Source organism: Elephantulus edwardii, unplaced genomic scaffold, assembly GCF_000299155.1.
Source record: "Elephantulus edwardii isolate Elephantulus edwardi_28Jun2011 unplaced genomic scaffold, EleEdw1.0 scaffold00026, whole genome shotgun sequence".
NCBI lineage: Eukaryota > Metazoa > Chordata > Mammalia > Macroscelidea > Macroscelididae > Elephantulus > Elephantulus edwardii.
Window position 1 is genome coordinate 17,771,606 of NW_006399776.1, and position 24,732 is coordinate 17,796,337.

The 24,732-nt window shown below is 34.8% G+C and overlaps 1 protein-coding gene across 1 annotated transcript; it reads left to right on the forward strand.

Moving 5' to 3' along the window:
* The first annotated feature begins 11,145 nt into the window (after window positions 1-11,145).
* On the forward strand, window positions 11,146-12,084 carry LOC102859775 (olfactory receptor 4F21-like). Its single transcript, XM_006883068.1, has one exon. The coding sequence runs from the start codon at window positions 11,146-11,148 to the stop codon at window positions 12,082-12,084; it is 939 nt and encodes a 312-aa protein (XP_006883130.1).
* Window positions 12,085-24,732: the final 12,648 nt, after the last annotated feature.

Consider the following 24,732-nt stretch of genomic DNA (forward strand, 5'->3'; position numbering starts at 1 on the left):
AGAAGAAGAAGAAGAAGAAGAAGAAGAAGAAGAAGAAGAAGAAGAAGAAGAAGAAGAAGAAGAAGAAGAAGAAGAAGGAAGAGGAGGAGGAGGAGAAAAAGGAGGAGGAGGAGGAAGAGGAAGGATACTGTATCAGTCAAGAAGTTATAAGAAGATTCAGTGTAATGCAATATCCTACTCGGGACACATTCCTGATCTAATGAAAGAGAAGTTTTCTCTGGGTTGTGATCTTTATTTTACAAGAGATAAAGGAGAGTAGACCTAGAAGGAGAAAGAGTTGATTTGATGGTGAAGAGGTTCCTTTGAGTATATTATTCCTGCACTGAGAACTTCCTAGACCCAGGGGATGATTGTTACCAACACAGGTAGAGATCTCTAAGGAACCCTGGACTCACAGATGTTAAAAGGAGTCAAGGACCTTCCTCCAGAACCAACACAGGACAAAAGCTTTCTCTTAGGGCTGGCACTCTGAATTTAGACTTGTAGCTTACAAAAGTGTGAAAATAAATTTCTATTTGTTAAAGCCATCCTCTTGATATATTTCTGTTGGAGCAGCAGTAGATAGTTAAAACATAGTATAGTAATATCCTATGTTAAAGGGAAAAATATTAAAGTAAATTTATTTCACTAACTTTGTTATATAGTAAATAAAGTTATTAATTTTTTTGAAGTAAATTGAGATACACTGGCTCCATTATATAGTACTTTATGTTATAAAAACTAATAGAAAGTTATTTCTAATGATTTTAAACATTGTTCATATTGTTATGTAAATCATTGGAGATTAATAGTGATTGTGATTTTTAAAAAGAAAGTTTATTTTAATTAAAATTATATTGTAATCTAAATCATATAGCTTAAGAATTCATCGTAGTCATCACTTTTGTTAACAGAACAAGGTAGCTAGAATTCCAATTTACTGAGAGACGAGCAGGCCACAGGTATAACATTACACCAAAAGAATGATCATAGAAAGAAGAATTATCCCAGAAAATTTATTTATACCGATAAAGCAGAAGACCTTCAATAAGACAGGTTGATACAACGACTCTAATGTATCAGGGATTGTGAGGATGGCACAGGATAGAGCAAGTTTCAGATATGTTTTTCATAGGATCCCTATGGGTCTGAGCTGACACAATGGCATCTAACAACACAACAGTAACAACCAAGCAAGGGCAGATACATGGTAAGTTTATGCAAACCAAACTTTCATAAAATCAATTCTCATACTCCATTCTTTTCAATACAGGTTTGTTTTTATAATATCATCCATGGAATTTCAAGTTCCAGTTAGGATGGATTCCTCTACTACACTGTTTTAATCTTTGTAGTTGTTTTCTTTCTCAAACAAACTTTGTTTTTTAAGTTTAGGTTTGTTAGGGACTCTTTTGGTTGCTGTTTTACTCTCAAAAACATAACGATCTGTTCTGCCACTGACAAGGCAGGATGTTCTTTGTAGTATCAAGCATCTCAAATGAGATGGCCTCTGAGATTTTCCTTTCTTTTTGGAAGCAACATGTATGTACAAAAAGAATATTCTTTAGGAGGAAGGCAAGACTGTGCTTTTTTTACTTTGGATAGTCACTAGAAAAGGTGATCATATTTGGTAAAATAGAAAGTCAATGAAAATGACAGAAACCTTTAATTAGATGAGTTGACCTAAGAAGCACAGCAATGAACTCTAGCATACCAAGGATAAAGGAGGTGGTCTAGGACTGGACAACGTCTCCTAACAGGAGCAGACTGGAGAGTGACTAACAGGAAGCACAAATTTTCTTCTTTTATTTTTTTTTTCCTGATAAGTCTTGATAGTTTATCAGTTTTGATGAGCTTTATGAAAAAAAAAATAATTTTTTATTTTCTGTATTTCCTATTACTTATTCTTCTTTGCTATTATTTCTTGTCTATCGCCCATTGGCTCCTTTGGATTGACTTTGTTGTTCATTAATTTTTAAGATGTAAGTTTAAGTGATATTTAAAATATTATTCTTTTTCTAATTCTTTACATTTAATGCTATAAACAAGAAATAACTTTTTCTTCTCTTACTATATTCTTTTTTATTCTCTTTTGACTCTTAACATTTAGTAATACTGAACTATGTGTAGAGCCTCTTCATTCATCTCTGCTTCCCAAGAAACTTCCTTTATCCCCTGTATTCCTCATTCTTGTGCCACTCCATATGTCACATTAACATGTTCTTGTTTATGGTTCTGCTATTCTGTCTGCAATATGTGCTGTATGAGCTGCAGCTAACTCATAACTGACCTTCTAGTGAATTTTCAGAGACAGTAAATCACATGGGAAGAGATTGCCCATCTTACTCCTTGCAACAGCTGGTGGATTTGAATTGCCTGTCTTTTGTTGACAGCACAGCTTCTTGCCTACTAGGCCACCAGAGCTCCCTAGGAGTACACTTATCCTTCCTTCAATTGTTTTGTGTTTTTGTATTTGTTAAGTACCATTGAGTTGCCCACAACTCATAAAGACTATATGTACAATAACCCTGGAACCTGTGCTATTCTGAGCTTTGTAATAATATACATTTATCTTTATCTAGATTTTGCTTATCTTCAAAAACTCAATTTATATGACTAAGGAATTTTTTCTCAAATCCACTATTAGAACTGAAGATTCCTTTCTTGTATTTCTATAACTTTCTGTACATAGTCACATATTGGTTTTAATTATGTTTGACTGAAAACATCTGTTTACATGACTTTATCTCCAACTGGGTTGTACTTCCTCAAGGGTTAAGCCAGCCCAACCCAACCCAACCCAACCCAAACCAACCCAACCCAACCAAATCAAAAGAAACCTCCTGCTATGGAATTGATGACCTTCTCCCAGTGACCCTATGGAACAGAGTAGAACTGTTCTGTAGGGCTTCCAAGGCATTAAATCTTCATGAATACAGATGACCACATCTTCCCCCTCAGGAAGCTCCTGGTGGATTCAAACCACTAACTTTTGAGTTAGTAATTGAGCTTTTTTATCATTATCCCACCAGGCATCCTTCCTCAAGTTTGGGCCCATGCTTATCACTGTTTTAAATTATCTTTCTTTTTAATTGCGTTTTAAAAGAAAGCGTACAAAGATAATCAGTTTTCCATTTAACAATTTATACACATTTTGCTTTCTGATATGAATAACAATCACCACACTATAACTGCATCTTTCCTACTTTCTATGATTAATATTTTCCTTAATCTTTCTATCTTGTCCCTTCCTACCTTCTGCAATTTATTCTTGAGTAAATACTACCCTTTTGATCTTATGTGGTTTACAGTTCTAAGAAATGAGTGTCTTCCTTGAACAATTAGGGTGAGTTTCATTCCAGGTTTGAAGGGTGATTAAGGGCTTATAGCTTTAGGGAGTCTTCCAGTCTCTGCTATCTAATAAGCCTGACCATATTTATATTTTGTATTTTATTCCATTTTTTAAGTCCATGCTGTACAGAATCTTTGTGGACTTCTTCCAGGGCAGAGAGACCAAGTCTATCTTGGAGGAAGTGCAACAAAGGTGCTCTTTATAGGCAAAGGTGGTGAAACTTCATCAATACAATACAATAGTCAGTGGTGGTAGCTGGCATCATCTAGTTCTACTCTCAGGGGCATGAAAGTTAAGATTCACCTGGAGCATTACTTCTTTGGATGAATTTTTTTCTGTGCATTTTTGCTTTCATTTCCTTTTCTTTTTTTCCAGACAGGGAGAGACCAATAGTTGTACTTTAGAGGCTACTTGAAGTTTTAAAAACCCTAGGAGCCCTTCAACAGAGAGGGATGTAGAACATCGTCTTTATGGACTATACTAAGCCAATTAACCTTGATATCTTCTGAGACTATGGTCCTGTGGTCCTAGAACCAGGAGTTTACATGTTTATATAACTTGGCTTCCTGTTGATTCTATGTACATGAATATATGGCCTTGTGACTATGGCTAGCCGCTCTGCCATCCTGAAGTCACATGATTCAAATTCAACTGTTGCTCTGTGGGAGAAAGATGGACAGTCAACTCCAAGGCAATTTACTGCCTCTGAAAACCTGCTGAGGGGTCAGCTACGGGTAAATTTGGTTCTGACTCTACAGCACGTAACAACAACAACAACATGAATGTTGTTGTTTGGTATTTAATATACCAAATCCATATATAACTATGGGTGTAGGCTTTTTTACCTGCCCATATCTGTTTATCTTGTCTTCTGCTTATATATCCATTTTTAAGTTAATGCTCATTTTTGCTGATATTACAAGATTGTACATGTAATAGTATTTACCTTTGTTACCTATATTTTTAGTGCGCCTTCTGTGGCTTCCCTGTCTTTAGTGCTGATCATTTCTGTATTATTTATTGTTTTACTCTTCCCTCATCTTAATATGTACCTGTTATACATTTATTGATTTTTATGCCCCACTTTCTCCTTTTCATAGTTGATAACTATCCAAGAATGTTTTTTTTTCCTGTGTGAAAACCTTCTTTTAGCTTTTTGTAATAGTAGACTCAGGATATTTTCTTTTTGTGATTTATTTATTTAATGAATTATTATTTTAATTTAATCAGTATTAATTTATCGTGTAGTAATAGGATACGTAGTAGCTTTGGTAATTCATGATTTTTTTAGTGTTGCACAGTATTCCATCCTGTGTATACAATATAGCTTGTTTATCCATTCATCCTTTAATGGGAATTTGGTTTGTTTCCATTTCTCAAATATTGTCAATAATGTTGCATTGAATATGGGTATACATTTATTTGTGTGTGTCATAGCTTGTGAAATTTCTTTAGGATAGATACTGAATATTGGGATTCATAGCGTTCCCTAATGACATTTCTATTGCCAACTTTTTAAAAAACACACACATAAGAATATGTTTATTAGAGAATATGCTAGATTTCATTTTGAGCATGCAGATTTTATTTTTCAGTTTTAGTTTTTGAAGAAAAAATGGTGTCTCCCTCACCTCCGCCACCAGACATCGTCGTCTACTTCTGGAAATGGATTAAAAACAGAATCTTCATGTGGCTCTTGAAGGAAAAATTTATCTTATGTTTACTCTCCTGCAGATGCCATTAGTTGAGTAAGTGATATGTTTTTAAATGATAAACTAAGAAGATGGGAAGCAGTTGGTATACAGGAAATGTCCCTGAGTCATTTTATATAGCCAGTTTATACTGACTGATGAGTAAAAAATGTCAGTGAAAAAGCTGACTTTTTAAACTAGTAATTTCAGTATACTTGTTAGGATTTGGATCCTTTTCAAGTGTGTAGGAAGTAACTAGAATACAAATAAACAATGCAGATGAACAATTTACACATCTGTTGTAAGCTATTACATATTGCTAAGTTTATATTGAAAAAATTTTCTAGCTAGTTGATATCTTATAAATGAATCTTTCTGAGGCTATAATTTCACAACACCTTGGTGTTTCAAAGCTTTAACAGCCTTTGTGAAATAATTTAAATATGGGATTTTCTTTTACTTCCTCTTAATTTTTTATAATGGTTGTATGTAAAAACTCATGAAGGCAATATTACTCAAGTATATAATAATTTGGTTTCTCTTGTATGCTACTTATTTTCTCTTCCTTATTTTAGTTTCATTCCCCTCTTTTTATTTTAAATACTTACCAACATCTTTTATTTATTGATATATTTAAATAGTGGCTATTTCCCCCAATTTTGTCATATGCTCTGTAATGCATATTTCCCTACTCTTTCTTTATATTTCTATTTTTATTAATTATATTTACTAGTATAAATATATTCTATATTTATTAATTTTTGGACCTCTGGTAGCCTAGTTGCAAGAGGCTGCACTGCAATCTCAAAAGCTCATGGTTTAAGGCCACCAGTTGCTCCGTGGAAGGAGGATGGATAGTCTCCCATCAATTTACTGCCTCTGAAAACCTGCTGGAGGGTCGGCTATGGGTCAGTTCTGACTCTATAGTACACAACAACAATATAGACTTTTGTTCATTATAAAACCCAACCAAAACTCATCGCACAAAAGGATTTTTATACCCTCCATTGAACTAAAAAGAATACGTATAGTGGATAATTAAAGAAAATATTTTCTCTACAACTGATACATTCAATGATTCTAGTTAAGTCATGGTGTAATCAGATTTTTAATAATAATCTTCTATGGCACATGTGTGTCAGAGATGGTAAGGTTGGCTCAAGATAGGGCAAAGTTCAGGCTCATTGTTCATAGGGATGCTATGAGTCATAGTTGAATTGATGGCACATTGGCAACAACAATAACAACAATGTGGCACAGGACTGGACAAGATTTTCATTTGTTGTTCAGAGGGTTGAGACATACTTGACACAATGACATCTGACAACAACACCAATGTACTTAAAAAACTGTTTATACTTTACCAGGAAGACATTCATTAGAGAGAAAACATTCTAGGAGGGGAAACCTCCCCCTTTGCCCCCAGCTAGTCTTAATACAAGATTCCCTTTGCATGTGTATGGTGCGTGTGTGCATATATCATGCTGATCCTGGTAAGTTTGGGCTTTTCCTTTTCTGTGAAATATTTCAGGCAGTAAATATCTCTAAGCTGTCACCAGAGATTTCTTCCTACAGTATCTTCAAAGCCACTTCTTTCAGCCTTCACAGTTCATATGAGAAGGCTTATTTATTCTCATTTGAATTACTTTGCTGTTCAAGTACAGCTAGCACCTCTAAGATAAGTAATGAAAATATTATTATATTATTCTTACTTTTCTAAATTCTTTTTCTCTTTTCTAAGCCATGCACAAACTTATCTTATGTCTAGTATTTTTCTTAATGTTTATTTATTCTTTTCTTTTTGTACTTTCTGCCATGAAGCAATTAGAATATTAGCTCTGCATATAATGTAGGATATTTTGGAACCAGAAGGGACAATCAAAACTATTTCAGTAGTTGCTCATTTTGCTTGTTTACTCAGTTAAAGAAATAGTGACACCATTCTTCTTCAGTACTTTGGAGAGGTCTAGTTAGGTTTATTCCCAAATATTTAATCTTGTGTTTGGCTACTGTAATCGATAGTGCATTTTTAGTTCCTTTTTCTCTGTTTTCTTTGCTATTGTAGAGAAATTCCACTGATTTTTGTACATTGATCTTATATCCTGTCACACTACTTCATTTGTCTACTACATCTAAGAGTTATTTTGTTGAATCTTTGGGTTTTTCTGTATACACTATCATATTGACCATCATACAGTAACAGTTTTATCACTGCTATGTCAATTTGGATGCCTCTTATTTCCTTCTCTTTTGTTATTGCCCTAGCAAGTACTTCTAATACAATATTGAATAAGAGTGGTGATAGTGGACATCCTTGTCTGGTACCTGTTCTTAAGGAAAATGATTTCATTCTTTCTTTATTAAAAATGATGTTGGCTCTTGTTTTTGCATATATATTTTTCACTGTTGAGGAAATAAATTCCTTTCTATTCCTAATTTGTTAAGTGTTTTAATCAGGAAGGTGTGTTGGATTTTCTCAAAAGCCTTTTCTACATCAATTTCTAGAACATCTGGCGGTTTTTGTTCTTTTATTTGTTAATATGAGGGAGCTCAGGTGGCCTAGTGGCAAGAAGCCGTGCTGCAATCCTGAAGGCATGCTGTTCCAGGCCACCAGCCTGGAAGAATGGACAATCGCCCCTCATGTGATTAACTGCCTCTGAAAACCCATTGAAGGGTCTGCAATGGGTTGTTTCTGACTCCACAGAACACTACAATAACAACAACATGATGAATTCTGTTGATTATTTTTCTTATATTGGACCATCCTTGCATACCTGTTATGAATTCCACTTGTCATGATGAATTGTGCTTTTAGTAAATTGTTGGTACTATTGGCCAGGATTTTGTTAGGCATTTTTGCAACTATGTTAATGGGAGATATTGGTCTATAGTTGTCTTTTTTTTTTTAAAGTCTTTGTATAATTAGGGATATGGTTGCTTCATAGAATGACTCTGGGAGAGCTCCTTCCTTTTCTATTTTTTGGAATAGTTAGTAGAATTAATAATAATTCTTCTCTAAAATTCAGCTTTGACGTCAGGACTTTTTTGGGGGAATCATTTTATAACCTGGTCAACTTCTCTTTTAAGATGAATCTGTTGAAGTGTTCTTCTACACTTTTCTGTGTCAGTCTGGGTAGGTTGTGGTTTTTTAGCAGTTTGTTCTTTTCCTCTAGATTTTCAAACTTATTAGAGCTTTTCATAATATTCCATTATAATCTAATTAATTAGAGCTAGTTATTTTGTGATGTCTTTCACTTTTCATTAGAGCTCTTTGTATCTTCAGTTTCTTGCTTCTTTTTAGGCAATGGTTTATCTATTTCATGGATTCTATAAAAGAACCAGCTCCTGGTCTTGTTGATAGTTCAAAAGTTTTTTCTGTATTTTATCCCATAGATTTCCATTCTTCCAGAGGCTGTGGGATTAGCTTGTTTTTCTTTTTCTAGGTGGTGTTAAATCATTAATTTTGTTCTTTTCCATTTTTTTTTGTTTGCCTATTGTTATGAACTGCCTTCTGAGGACTGCCTTAGCTATATCCCACATGTTTTTGATATATTGTATTTTCATTTGCTTGAAGGAACTTTTTGGGTTTTTTTCTTTCTTCTATTACCCAACAATGATATAGCAGGGTGTTATTTAGCTTTCATGTGGGTGATTTTTTTTTATCCTTTGTCCTTTTGGTGATAATTTCTAGTTTTAGGGTATTCTTGTCTGAAAAGATACTTTTTATTATTTGAATGTTTTTCAATTTGTTGAGACTTGCTTTGTGTTCTAATACACAGTCAATTCTGAAGATTTTACAGTGTGCACTTGAAAAGAAAGTTGAGTTTTGTTGGGTGCAGTTCTCTGAATATATCTATAAGGTCAAGTTAGCTAATTGTATAGTTTAGTTGTTCTGCCTTTTTATTGTGTTTCATTTTAGTTTATCTATCCTTTTGTGAGACTTGTAAGATAAAGTCTTCTACCACTATTGTGTTGCTGTCTATTTCTTTCTTCAAACTGTTAATTGTGCATATTTTGCAGTTTTATCATTTGGTGTATAGATATTGACTAAGGTTGTATCTTATTGATCTATTGTGCATTTAATTATTATATAGTGATAATATATTAATGTATTATATATCTGTTATGGTCGGTCTGATTCTGAAGTCTATTTTGTCAAAGATTAGTGTTGCTACTCCTTCTTTTTTTGTGGATGCTGTTTGCTTGATATATTTTTTTCCAGCCTTTGATTTTTCGTTTATAATTTTTCTTCTAAATAACATAACTTTTCTCCTATGTAACAAATGATGGCCTTTGGTTTTTTAAATCTATTCTACTTGTTTTTTTCCGTCTGCATGTAAGTCATTCACATTAAGTATGATTATTGACAGGATCGGCTTTATAATTGCCATTTTGCTGTGATGAGGATTTTTTCCCCTTCCCGTGGTTGTTGCTGGTTAAATTGGTGTATCCAGTTTCCTTTGATGTCTCTGTGAAGGACATTGCTTAGTAATTCTCACAGAATTCTCAAAGAAGCACTCTGGTTGCACTTTCTCTATAACCTACCTCTTTGTTCATTTGACAGTCCATGAGATAATTAGTACTCCTACAGTGCAGCTCAAAAGCATTGATTCTTTTCCTTGTCTATTATTTCTAATTTTTCAGCTCTTAGATGCATAGCAGGTGTTTGGAAAGACTGTAACTTGAATCAAATGTACCTTAGTCTTAAAACGGACATCATTACTCTTCATGACTTTGGAACCATCCCTGACAGCAGACTATTCCAATTCTATATGCCTCTTAGTCTCATGACTGCTGGCACCAAATGTGTCGACTGTGAATAAGGAAGATGAGATCATTGGCAATTATCAATCATTTTTCCATCTAAAATGATGTTACCTATTGGCCCAAAGCCAGTGCATAGAAAGCTATCATTATCGTGAACTATATTACATATCATCTCCCTTTGTAACAAAAAATATACAAATGTTAGAATTGGAAGGATTACTGAGTTTTGTTCACTTCAGCCTGCTTATTTACAAATAATGAAACTGAATTCAAGTAGAGACTCTGGGCACTGTGAGAAGAGCAATGGAAGAAATAATTTAAGTAGCCTAAACCTCTTTTCTGGTCTTGTTATTGCTCTATCATATTTGTCATTGGTCCAGCTTTGTGATTGCTTCCATTCTCTGTACTGAGTTACAGATGTTGTTGTTGTTGTTGTTGTCAGATGCCATTGAGTTGAATACAACTAAAAATGACCCTATGAACTATGAACCTAAACCTTATCATAGCCTGTGCCATCCTCATCATTTCTAGTAAAGTCAAGCTTATTGCTGTAATCATCTGAGTTAAAAAAACTTAAATATATTGCTTGTGTGTTCCATTCCTCTTTTCTGATGAAAAGGTGATACAATTTGATAAGCTATCCTAGCATGAGCCTAAACATGAAAGAGAATTAATGAAATGATACACATATCTCAGTGCAATAATTCTAATATTATATCTATATAATAAATCTAGCCAAATGTACTATTGTCCTGTGAATTCTGACCCAGGGTGACTCTCTTTCATTTTCCAATGTTGTAAATCTTATTGGGGACAGGTTGCATCATTTTCTTTCCCAGCTTGTGGGTTTGAACTATTTACCCTTGTGTAAGCAACCCAACACGTAACATTGAACCACAAGGGCTCCTTTAGCATTGATACAGGATGCAAAAAAAAAAACAAAACAAAACCAAAACACCCCAAAAACACCTTAATAAAGTAGAAATTCAGAATAAATTGCTTATGTGTAAGGAGAACTCCATGGGCAAGACTAACAAGCTATGAGGGGAAAATCAATGAGCTATATTCCCCTTTTTCCTTCTCTTATGTTGTCCCAGGGTTTTTCTACATTACCTTTAGAATGCTTTAAAAAATTGTATTTGTTTTAAAATCATCTTCTCTTATACAACTTGGAGAATTTTAGGGAGGCTGTGAGCTAATAAGGTTAAGAAGTATATAGCAATGTTTTGACTTTATATGATATTATTTCTATGCGATTTTAAATTTGTGCAGTCAGTGACTCAACACAAAAAATTGATTTGACCTTTGCTCTATTTTTCATAGGTAATGCCAGAATTAGCTCTGCTGACAGAGGTCATGTATGGAACCAACCACTCTGTTGTGTCTGAGTTTGTGTTCCTGGGACTCTCCAATTCATGGAGTATCCAACTTCTCCTCTTTTTCTTTTCCTCTGTGTTTTATGTTGCAAGCCTATTGGGAAACTTCCTCATTGTGTTTTCTGTTGCCTATGACCCAAATTTGCACTCTCCCATGTACTTTCTGCTGGCCAATCTCTCCTTTCTTGATCTAGGAGGTTGTTCTGTTGCAGCCCCCAAAATGATTTTTGATTTTTTCAGAAAGCACAAAACAATCTCCTTTGGGGGATGTATAACCCAGATCTTCTTTATTCATGCTATTGGAGGCACAGAAATGGTGTTACTCATAGCCATGGCTTTTGACAGATACGTGGCTATATGTAAGCCTCTTCATTACCTGACTATTATGAATCCACGAATGTGCTTTTTGCTTTTGAATGCTGCCTGGATTCTGGGCTTCATCCACTCCATTGCCCAGTTGGCTTTTGTTGTAGACTTGCCCTTCTGTGGGCCTAATGTACTGGACAGCTTTTACTGTGACCTCCCTCAGCTCATTAAACTTGCTTGCACAGAGACCAATAAGCTGGAATTCATGGTCACAGCTAACAGTGGATTAATTTCTGTGAGTTCCTTCTTTATTCTGATAATTTCTTACATCTTCATTTTGGTCACTGTTCGGAAACACTCTTCAGGTGGTTTATCCAAGGCTGTCTCCACTTTGTCAGCTCACGTCACTGTGGTGGTTTTATTCTTTGGGCCATTAATCTTCTTCTATATATGGCCCTTCCCCTCCTCACACTTGGACAAGTTTCTTGCTATATTTGATGCAGTTCTTACTCCTTTTCTGAATCCACTGATCTATACCTTCAGGAATAAAGAAATGAAAGCTGCAATGAAAAAATTTTTCCGTCAACTTGTGATTTACAGGAAGATGTCTTAAATATTATAATATATACTAAAAACAACTCTTGAGTCAGTACCAACTGTAGCTGACCCTCTGCTGGGTTTTTGGCTGTTTTAAATTGTATAGGCGGAGATTGTCCATCTTCTTCCCTTGTAGCAGCTGGTTGATTTGAAATATGTGCCTTTGGATTGACAGTGTAACTCCTTCACAATTATTTGGAAGAATCCATATTAATTTCTATTCCCAAGAAAAGTGATCTAATGGAATGTAACAATTAATAAACAATATCATTAATATCACATGCAAGCAAAATATTGCTGAAGACCATCCAAAAATGGCTGGAACAGTACATTGACAGAGAGCTGCTGAAGTTCAGACTGGATTTAGAATAGACACTAGGGATATCATAACTGATGTGAGATGGATTTTAGCAAAAAGCAGAGAATACCAGAAGATTGTCTATTTGTGTTTTATTGTCTATAAACAAGACATTTGGCTGTGTGAATTACAATAAACTATGGATAATATTGAGAAGAATGGGAGTCTCAGATATTTCATATTTTGCTCATACAAAAATTAACTGTAACAAAACTTAACTATAACTAGTCCAAGATGTTGTTGTTTGAACAGAGCAAGGGAAAATGTATAGTTTAAAATCAAGAAAGGTGTGTGTTGATGTTGTACCCTTTGTCCACACCTCTTCAATATGTATACTGAGCAAATAGTTGAAAAGCTGGAATATATAAAGATGAATATGGCATTAGGATTGGAGTAAGATTCAGAAACAACCTGCACAATGTAGGTGACAAATCTTTGCCAACTGGAAGTGAAGAGGACTTCAAAGTTCATTTTAGAAGACCAGAGACTATAGCCTTCAATATAGATTACCTCTCAATATCAAGATCACAGAAATCCTTCTCACCAGAGGGATAGATAACATCATCAGATATGGATAAATGGTTGAAACTTTCAACAATTTCCCATTATTGGGATTGACAGATAACACTGTTGGTACAAGGAGTCAAGAAATCAAAAGACATGTTACATTGAGAAAGTCTATTGCCTGCGACCTCTCTACAGTACTGGGGAACAATGATGTCAGCTTAAAGACTAATATTCATCTGATTCAGGCCATAATATTTTCTATCACTACCTATACATTATAAAGATTGAAAGTGAATATGGGAATGACAGAAGAAGAATTGGTGTCTTTAAAGTGTGGTGTTAGAGAAGAGAACTAATATTTTATGGAGTGCCAAAAGAACAAACAGATACACATCTTGGAAAAAGTGCTTCAAGAGAACTCCTTAGAAGAAGGGATTATGAAGCGTCATCTCACATACTTTAGACATATTGTTGTTGTATACTATTGAGTCAGAACTCACTCATAGCTGAGTTTCCAGTGGGTTTTGAGAAGCACAGAAGATTACCCAAATTTCCCCTGCAGAGCAGCTGGTAGATTCATACTGCATACCCTTGTGCTGGTAGTATAATTCCTTACCACTAAGTCACTAGAGCTTAGTTGTTTGGTCATGTTATTAAGAGAGACTATTACTTGGGAAAGGACATCATACTTGAAGAAGTGGACAATCAGCAAAGGAAAGGAAGATCCTCAATGAGATGGACTGACTTAGTGATGACAGCAATGGGCTTAACTATGTCAGAGATGATGAGGATGGCACAGGATTGGACAGAGTTTGCTATGAGCCATACTCAACTCCACAGTGTATAATAACAACAAAATTAGTTTCATATTCTAGGTTGCATTTAGGTATCTACCATATTGTTGTGTAATAAATATAGATATCTAACATCTTGTACATTATATAACATTCACAATAACTATCATAAGTATTTTTTCTTGGCAGAATTTTTCTAAACTAAGAATAGCTTTCTGCTTAATCTCCACATATTTGTGTAAGATTTTAAATTAGAGTCTATTCTCATCTTGATCATCCAAATGTCTAATTCCTTAAATTGTGCCAAACATAGTTGATGTTTAACAATCCAATGTGGATTAAAATAAGCGTGGAAGCAGGAGTGGCACCCACTTCCATAATAGCTTGCCTCTGAAAACTCTATGAAGCTGGAGAGAGGACGACAGTTATACAGATGTCCAGGACTTTTGTTCATGGGGTTACTATGAGTGGCCTGAGACTCGACGGCACTTAACAACAATTAACAACAATGTGGATATTAGTATATTATTCCTTTTAACTTTTAATTTTCTTTGAATATATTAATTTTATTTCTCTCAGACTATTTATCAAACTACTGTATTAGCTCATGGGTTTATTCCCCCTCATCTTAGTTTAATTATTTTTAAGAGACGCTATTCCTTGGACATCAGACTTTGAAATGTGGAGGATCAGCAAAGGAGAGGAAGACCCTCAACTAAAAGGATTGATAGTGTCTTTGGTGATAGGCTGAAATGTGTCAAGGATGATAAGGGAGGTGCGGGGGAGGATAGATTTAAATCTATTGTTCATAGGGTGGCCATCTGTCATACTAGACTTGATGGCACCTAGCAAAAAACAATATCATTATATTATTATTATTCCCTAAAGCTTTCTTTCATATCTTGTATTGATGTCAGTCCCTTATTATCTACAATTACATCATATTTGTTTACTAATATTGATTTCAGCTTTAATAAACACCCTAAAGTACATTCAACATTTCTTACATTTTTGTAATCACTCTTGGTAGTTTTTAATACTAGGCAAACTTCCATTTCTAATAACATTCAGTTAAAATGAATTCAGTAGTTTGAGTACAATTAACTCACTAACAAAACTGTCTTAAAGTAAAATATGGGATTGGAAGGGGAGCTCTGGTGGCCTAGTGGCAAGAAGCTGCACTGCAATCCCAGAGGCGCACGGTTTGAATCCAGCACGAATCCACCAGATGCTCTGCCGGGGAAGAAGGGACAATCTCCTCCTGTACCAGTCAGATCTGATTTGACGGTACACACACACACACATTAAATTTAAAAAAATTTTTAAAAAGTGTGGGATTGAAAAGATGATGAAGACTTCCATACAAATTCTGCCAGCTTTCAATCTATTGTGTCAGCCTTCAAGACTCCAACTCTGTGGATTCTTTTCTTGTTTTGCCCAAGAGCAAGTGAAGGTATGAAACTCATTGGTACTTCAGCAGTGCCTCTTACTGTGTTAGCTTAGCAGCTATTTTCTCTCTGGGCTCTGCACCTTCCTTCTCTTCCACTTCTCATATCAGCCAGTCAAAAAAATGCACAATTTTTACATTATCCTTCAATTGGTGGATTATAGTATCTGTGACTGAATAGTTAGATTACTTCAGAATTCTTAGAAGATCAAAGATGGGACAAACCAGACCAAAAAAACAATTCTGATCTATAAACAAATTAATCCATTCATAAACTAATAACAACCTAAAATAATATAAAATCAATGATAAACGAATAACAACCATTTTAATATTACATTCGTCACTTGACTTCTGTTAAGGCAGAACTGACTCACTGCTGATCCAATAGCAGATTTTTAGAGCCTTTACATTGCAGGGGAACAAAATGTCCATTTTTCTTCATTCTTACTCTGTCATGTGGTGAAATAAAAACAACAACAAACTAATGACTAGGAAAGCCATTGTGGCCAATAAACTCATGACACCATGCTTGAGGAGAGAAAGAAAAGGTGACTAATAAAGCAATCCAAACAATCTTTGAAATAGAGATAAAGAATATGAAGACACTATAACCATGATTAACCAGACTTGCTCCCTCTTTAACTGGTCAAAGAATTGAGCTGAGTGGAGAGCACCAGAAATATAGAAAGATCTGGGCAAGGCAAATCCCCTGAAATAATAATCTGACATGAGTCTGGGAGGAAATGTGAGGAGACAGGATAAAGATGAGAGAAAATATAAATTTTTTGGAAGCTACATTTCAAAGAGTGAGACAGATTTCTCCCAGAAGTAGAGGTGGAAGAGGGTATTTGTCTAGACATGATATCTCTTCTAGTTGAGAATAGTCAGCTGTGTCCTCAGTTTGACATTCTCTCAGGCTTGAGTCTAGGCAGTAGGATGACGTGGTAGGTCTTTGCTCTTCTCATCACTTATGCACCTAAAACATTGCCTTGGGGACATCCTCTTCTGCACATGTCAGGTCTGAGGTATTATGTCTAATGCTGTTTCCTGCTTCTGGTGATTTTAGATTTTGCCAGACATAAGCTTTTTCTCAACATTTCTTCTGCCCCACCTTTCCTCAGTTCTACCTGATTATTCCCTTAAAAAACTCAATTGATTTAAAAAGTTGTTTTTTTTAAATGACATCCTGCTGTAATAAGCTCTTACTTATGTTATTGTAGAACATTGCAAAGTGCTGCTCGAGCAGACAAAACAAAATATTATGACAGAATGTGCAAAGAACTGGAATTGGAGAATAAAAAGGAAAGAATCCATTTGGAATTTTCAAGCAGAAAGAACTGAAAAACAAAACTAAGCCTCGAGTTATAGTACTTAGAGGTGCTATGAGCAAAATCTTGAGCGATCCAGAAAACATCAAAAGAAGATGGAGGGAATACAGAGTCACTGTACCAGAAAGGACTCACTAACATGAAAATATTTAAGGAACTACCATGTGATCAGGAGTCAACAGTAGTGAAGGAAGAGGTTCAAGCAGCACTGAAGGCATTGGCAAAAAATAAGGCCCCAGGAATTGATGGGATATGAATCAACATGTTTCAACTGAAGATGCAGCCCTGGACATACTCATCAGTCTGTATCAGAAAATTTGGAGGACAGCTCTTTGGCCAACTGACTGGAGAGTTCCATATTTCCCGCCCTTTTCCGTAATGTAGATTGTTGATGAGTTTTCCTCTGACCCTGAACCCACATTCTTTTCAATAGAGTCCAGCTTCTTGAATGATTTGCTTAGCATACAGATTGAACAGCTATGAGTCGCAAGTGACTTGATGGCACATAACAACAAAACCAACATTACAGATTGTTAGTTTTGTATTTTAATAATATTATAGATAGATGTACCTTAAAATCATTGGGATTTTCTTTTGCTTCCTCTTATTTTTTTATAATGGTTACATATAAAAACTCATGAAGACAATATTACTAAAGTAGTATTATTTTTGCTTTATTTTGTATGTTATTTCTATTTTATAATATCATTTTTTATGTTTTTATTTTATCCCCTTTAAAATAAATACCAATGTCTTTTATTTTTCAGTATATTTTAAGCAGGGCGTATTTCCCCCAATTTTATTGCATGCTCTGTAATGAATATTTTCCTACTACTTCTTTATATTTCTTTGGAGAAGAACATCATGCTTGAAGGTGGCGGGACAATGCAGAAAAGCTAGACCCAGGATGAGATGGATTGAGTCAGTGACTGAAGACATGGGATTAGGTCTGTCGAAAGCAATGTGATTGGCTCAAGATAGGCATGGCTTAGAGCTGTTGTACACAGAATCACTAAGAATTACAGAGGACTCAACAGCACACAACAACAATAACAACAACAACATTGATTTTTTTAAAAAATAATTTTAATGAATGTTTACAGAGATTTTGGAGTTCCATACATTCATTGTTGCATTTTTCTCCCTGCCCACCCCTCCCCAAGTTCTCTCTTCTCTTTGACAACATTGATTTTTGTACATTACAAAACCTAACAAGAACCCAGCACACAAAAGGATTTTAATACCCTATTTTGATTTAAAAATAATATGTATAGTGGATAATTAAAGGAAGTAGTTTCTGTGCAACTGATACAGTGGATGATTTTATTCAGGTAGTTAAGTCATGGTGTAATCAGATTTTAAAAAATTATCTTCTATGGCACAGGTATATCAGAAATGGTAAGGTTGGTTCAGAATAGGGTAAGTTTTAGAGCCATTGTTCATAGGGATTCTATGAGTCAGAGTTGATTTGATGGCACATGTCAACAACTATAGCAATGCGGCATAGGATAGTACAAGATTCTGGTCTTTTATTTAGAGAGTTGCTATGAGACACACTTGACTCAGTGACATATAATAACAATTATAATGTACTTAAAAAACTGTTCAGACTTCACCATCAAGATGTTCATTAGAAAGAGAACATTCTAGGTGGGAAAACCCCAGCTAGTCTTAATACAAGACTCCCTTTGCATGTGTGCTGTGTGTGTATATGTCATGCTGGTCCAGATAAGTTTGGGCTCTACCTTTTGAGTGAAGGATTTTAGGCACTAAATATCTCCAACCTGTTACTAGAGATTTCTTCCTACAGTATCTTCAAAGCCATTTATTTCAGCTTTCAAAGTCCTGTAGAAAAGCCTTATTTGTTTTCATTTGAATTATTTTGCTTTCCAAGTACACTTATCACCTCTAAGATAAATAGTGAAAATATTATGACATTATGCCTACTTTTCTAAATTATCTTTTTCTTTTTTACTAAGCCATAGACAAACTCACAAACTGATCTTTTATCTAGTGCTGTTCTTTTTTTCTTTTTCTTTTGTGTACTGTCAAATCGGATCTGACAGGCACAGGAGATTGCCCCTCCTTCTCCAGCAGGGTATCTGGTGGACTCAAACCATACGCCTTCGAGATTGCAGCACAACTTCTTGCCATTAGGCCACAAGAGCTCCCTACTAGTACTGTTCTCTCCCTGCCTTTTCTTTTTAAAAAATATTATACTAGTTTATTTATAAAATTTTCATACATTGTTTTTGAGAACAGATTCTTCCAATTTTCCTCACCCCCTCACCCATCAAATTGTACAACTCCATGGTTAATCCTCCTTCCCCCTGCACATCCTCATCCCTCTGCTTCCACCCTCCAGCCCCCTTGGATCTTTATACTTGTACTGCTGTTAATATTTGTTTGCTCCTCTGCTTTTGTACTGTCTGCCATGGAGCAATAAGAATGTTAGACGTAAGTATTATGTAGGACATTTTGGAACCAGATGGCATAATAAAAAGTATTCCAATAGTTGATCATTTACTCAGTTAAAGAAACAAAGCCAAAAAGATAAACTGTAAAGTGAATTATCAATGCCATATATTGAGTTCCTGAATAAAATGGAGTAGAATTTATCTTCTGAATCCAAATCCATTACCAATTTGGGGCCATTACACTGGTTTCTGATTATAAGTTCAAGTTTTTGACAATGTTCTAGATTTTATAGCTAAATGATGATGAATAAAATAGTTTTTTCATTATAGAGTAGAAAAATAGCCTTAGTAAATGAAAATAAACATACAAACACTTGCACAGACCTCTAGGACTCTCTGTACCTTTCTGTTTTATTTATAAGAATTCTCTGATAAAATTGATTCTGATTTTAACATAAAAGTAAGGATGTTTGTATGTTCCTTGAGATTCCCTTTTAATATTCACGTTAAGAAAAGAATGCTTCCTTAGGAAAGATGTTTATCTCTAAATGTTTTTTGGTGACTCATTACTAGCCTCCTTTGTTGGTTTGCCTGGGACTCCAGGTGACAATTCCCTTGGGGAAATAAACCCAAGCTGGTGACCCTAAGTCTCTGCAGTGTCATTTGGTCACTCCTCTCCTGTGTACTAATTAACCATATTTCTTTTGGCATTAGTAATTTTATTGTTATTTTTTTTAAAAAGCACTGATAACTCTAACAAGGGAAAAGGGTGTTATTTACTGTTTGGAAACTGTCACAATGAATAAGTGAGCATATAGTAAACATAAAAATAATTTAAGGATATTGGTGTACAAAAGTGAGGTCCCCAAGGTCCAGCATTAAATAGATGCTACTGGTGATAGGCTTGTAGAAGTCAAATGTTACTCTGTAAAATAGAAACAGTGTCAGTTAAGTTTAATGGGTAAGAATGAATGCAACATGAGAAGGACTTGAAATCAGAATTTGAGCTCCTTCAAAGCAGTTCAATTGTGATTAACCCAGTGAAATCAGAACAGGCACACATATGTAAACTGTTAGTGTACCAGGATGATAATTGGAAGAAAAAAAATGATGGTTAAAGCCCTGGAAATAGAATTTGAAAGAGGCATATTGCACTCTTTCAGGAGCCTGGATGTGGGAAGTTAGATCATTGCCAGGTTTGTAGAGAGTGACAGTACAAGCAAAACTACTCAGCTGGCTTCGTGTTTGTCTGGGAACTATTGTTTCTGACTGTGATAATCAAGAGATTTGTTTGATAGGCAATGTAAATGTTTGCTCTTGTGTCGTGTGATGGAGATTGGATCTTTGGAATAACATTGTTCTGCAATTTTCCCCATGTTGCTTATAGTTTTGTTGCACCCACATTTTGCACATTTGAGTCAGTTCATTTTCATTATGTTGGCCATTGCTGAAATGGTAAAGAATAATTGAAATTGCTTTCTTAATTTAATTTTTATTTTTAAACCACTGCAATTCAAGGGTGGTATTAAAAAAAAGGAATTAGAATGATTAGATGTAGTAGACTTGTATGTAGAGATAACATTTGGCTTGGTTTCATTGTAAACTTAATTTCTTTAAAAATTGTAATTTAGGTGATTAATTTCTTCACTTGGACACAGAGAACCTCAATTCATTTATTAGATAAAAGCAAGAAATTAATCTCATTTTTATTTGAAGCTCAAGTATTTCATGTTGATCAATTCAATGACATTCTGGGAACTCAGTGATGGTGATCTTAGTTGCAGGTATTGTATGAATTTTCTTTCCCTTACATTGGCTGTTAAAGTAGCCATGATGAACTTAAAGTACAGTTGGTACAGTTTAAGAGATTCAGATGTCTGTGAACATTTGAGAACACATTTGCCTTCTCCTCTCTTTCTTAGATCTATCTAGGGTATTAAGAATAGAATATGGGACATTCACAAAGGAATTAAGCTTATGTATATTATACAGTCAAAAAGTTAGGAGAGAGGTAAAATGGGGGGAAAAAGTTTTCTCTAGAAGTTTGCTTAAATATGAGACCAGATTATTAATACCTCTATTACTAATAAGTCTAACTTGTGACCCGGAAAAATTTAGTTTCAATTTACTAAATGTAAAGAGAAGTTATTAGTAATAACTTCTTTAGTTATTTAGTAAAAGTTATTAGTAATAACTTTTCAATGTGTTTATAAATATCAAATAAGATGTTATATGTAGAGGAGTTATTATGGAGTACTGCACATCATCCACTAAGTCACTCACTGTCATTGTCCAATCAGAAATGACACATAACAGACCCTCCACTGGTTTCTAAGTCTGTAAATTTCATGGAAGGAGATTATCCATCTTTTCCCTCTGAAGTCACTGATGGACTGGAACAGGCTTAGAAGCATGGCCCTGGGCTTAGTGGTGCAGCATCGTATCGTCAAGACCACCAAAGCTCCCTGTATAGCACCTGGTACCATATTGTTTTGTCCCTTTGGTATTATTTGTAGGGCTAGTTCAAGAAATAACCGGCATTCAAGACCTTGATTGTGTAGCAGCAATTTCTTAGATAGAAAATAATTTATATTCATTTTTTTAATGTATAGCAGAATTTCTACATTCATTTTGTAGACATCTTGATCACGAAGTCATAACTTTAAAAAATTATTTTATATTGGTTTGCATAGAAGATTCATATACATTGTGCTTCATTCATATACATTGTCTAACTCATTCCTTCAAACTCTGTTTTTTTAAATGTTCTTATAATTTTTATAGTCTTGTATGATATGTCAATGAAAAATGACTGCCAAGGAAAATGATTTTAGATTTTAAAAGTTTTTAGCACTTCAGTAGAATGGAGAGAGTAAATTTTTTCTTTTATTTTTAACTATTGCATCTCCTTAATGAATTATCTCCAGATGTAACAAATTATCTTCCCCCATTTTTTGATTATTTATTCTTGATTTGCATATACTAATTTATTTGCAGTATATTTCAATTATATATATACTCATACAATCATTCATACACATTGCATTTTATGTAATGAATTGATTTTTACTTTGTTGTTGTTGTTAAGTGCCAGTGAGCTGAGTATGCCTTACAGAGATCCTGTGAACAACTAAACTGAACCCTGTCCTATCCTGTTCCATCTTCACAATCTCTGATACACTCAAGGCCATTGCTTTAGTCACTGGCAATCCATATGGTTGAGGGTTCACATTGTGTTTTATACAATAATTTATATATGATCTATACCCATTATTATTCTGTCTTTTCAGAGTAATTGGATCTTTCTCATTCTTTGCTCTCAGCCACCTACTGAACTCACCTACCCTATTGCTATCTCTCCTCCCCATTTTCCACACCCTTGTCCCCCACATCTTTTCCTTTTGGACTTTTATGCACACCTTACTAATTATCTTTCTTTCTATTTTTATAATTATGCAGTGTTTGTCTTTATGAGACTGAGTTAGCTCAGCATAATGTTCTCTAGACTCTCCCACGTTGTAAAATATTTTATGAAATCGTTGCTTCTTAGTGCTATATAGCATTTCATTGTGCGAATGGACCACAATTTCTCAATCCATTCATTTGTTGATGGACATTTGTGCTGTTTCCATTTTCTTTTTATTGTGAATAATGGTGCTAAGAACATAGGTATACAACTTTCTCTTTGTGTCTCACATTTTCCTTGGGAGATATTTCTAGGAATGGAATTGTTGTTATTCTTCTAAATTATACAGCACTCCTCTGTCAGTTTGTTACACTGAGGAAATCTGGGTTTGCTGTGATGCTGAACCTTTTGCCATTGAGGTTCAAATGCCATAATGTCTGCTCATGGTAGACAGTGTTTGGTGGAACTTCCAGTTTTAAGACTGGTTTGGAAGCAGGAGTGGCTACCCTGGAAACCCTATGAACTTGGAGAAACAACGATAGTTATAGAAAGGCTTCAGACCTTTTGTTCACAGGGTCGCTCTGAGTCATGCTTGACTTGATGGCAATCAACAACAAGAACCACCACCACCACCACCACCTTTGAATCAGAACTGATTCATAACTGACCCTCCATTGGGTTTTGAGAGGCATTTTAATTGCACAGGACAAGATTGCTCTTCTTTCTCCCCTGAATCAATTGGTGAATTTGAACCACCCACATTCTTCAGGATTGCGGCACTGCTCCTTACCAGTAGGCCACCAAAGAAGTGGAATAACTGAGTCATATGTGAACTCTATGTTCAGTTTTTTGAGGAAATACAAAATTGCTTTCTAGGGTAGCCGCACCATTCTACAAGTCCACAGCAGTGCATGAAGTTTCCTGTATCTCACATTCTTTCCAACATTTTTTGCTCACTGTCCTGTTAAACTTTTGTTATTGCCATTGGAATGCAATGACATCGCATTACTGTTTTAATTCACATGTTCTTATTACCAGTGATTTTTGAAAATGTCTTCATGTATGTGTTGGCCATCTGAATGTCTTTCCTTGTGAATATTTTTTCCATACCTTTCGCCTATTTTGTGATTCTTGTTCAGGCCCTGTAATATTCTGTAAACTTTGTTATGAGATGTCATTATCAAATATTTTTTCCCCAGTTAGTATGTTTTCATTTTACCCAATTGGAAAAAAGGTTTTGATGCACACACAGGGATTTAATTTTTAGAAAGTCCCATTCATTGATTTTATCCTCTTCTGATTGTACATTTCTGGCTATATTTGCCAGCCTACTTATACCATAAGGCTTCTAAGTTTGATCCCATTTTATCTCTCATGATCCTTACGGTTTTGGGCTTTGCTTGTAGATCTCTGATCTACCTTGAGTTGAATTTTGTATTGTGTGAGAATGTGGATTCTCCTTCAGCTTTCTGCAGGTAGAAATCCAGTTTTATCAGCACAATTTGTTGAAGATATTGTCATTTTACCATTTGATAGATTTTGTTTCTTTGTCAAATATCAAATGACTGTAGGTATATGAATCAATTTCTAGGCTCTTGATTTTGTTTCACAATCCATTTGTCTCTCATTGTACCAATATAATGCAATTTTGGTTACTACCGCTGTGGAGTAGGTTTCGAGATCAGGGAATGCTATGCCTCCAACTTCATGTTTTATTTTCAGAAGAGCTTTGCGTATTATGTGTCTTTCCCCTTTCCAAAGAAACTTATAAATTACCTTTTCTATTTCTTTGAAAAATGAGTTTTATGCTTATTTTGGGATTGCATGAAACATATAGACTGCTTTTGGTAGAATTGTCATTTTCACTTTATTGAGTCTTCCTGCCCACATAAAAGAATATTTTCAATTTATTTAGATCTCTTATTATTTCTTGTAGTAGTACTTCATAGTTTTCCTTATAAAAAGTCTTTGTGTCTAGGTAGATTTATTCCGAAATATTTCATCTTGTCTTTGGCTATTGTAATTGATATTGTTATTTTAGTTCCCTTTTCTGCGTTTTCTTTGCTACTGTAGAGAAACCCCACCAACTCTTGTATATTGATCTTTATCTCCTGCCTCATGGTCACATAGATCTTCTAAGAGTTATTTTGTTAAATTTTTTTTTGTTTTCTGTTTATGCCATCATATTGTCCATCATATAGTGACAGTTTTACCACCTCTTTGCCAATTTGGAAGACTCTTATTTCCTTCTCTTGTGAAATTGCCCTAGCAAGTACTTCTAATACAATAGTGAGTAAGTGTGTTGATAGTGAGCATCCTTGTCTGGTTCCTGTCCTTAAGGAAACTGACTTTAGTTTATCTTCATTGAAAATTATGTTGGCTCTTGTTTTGCATATATGCTTTT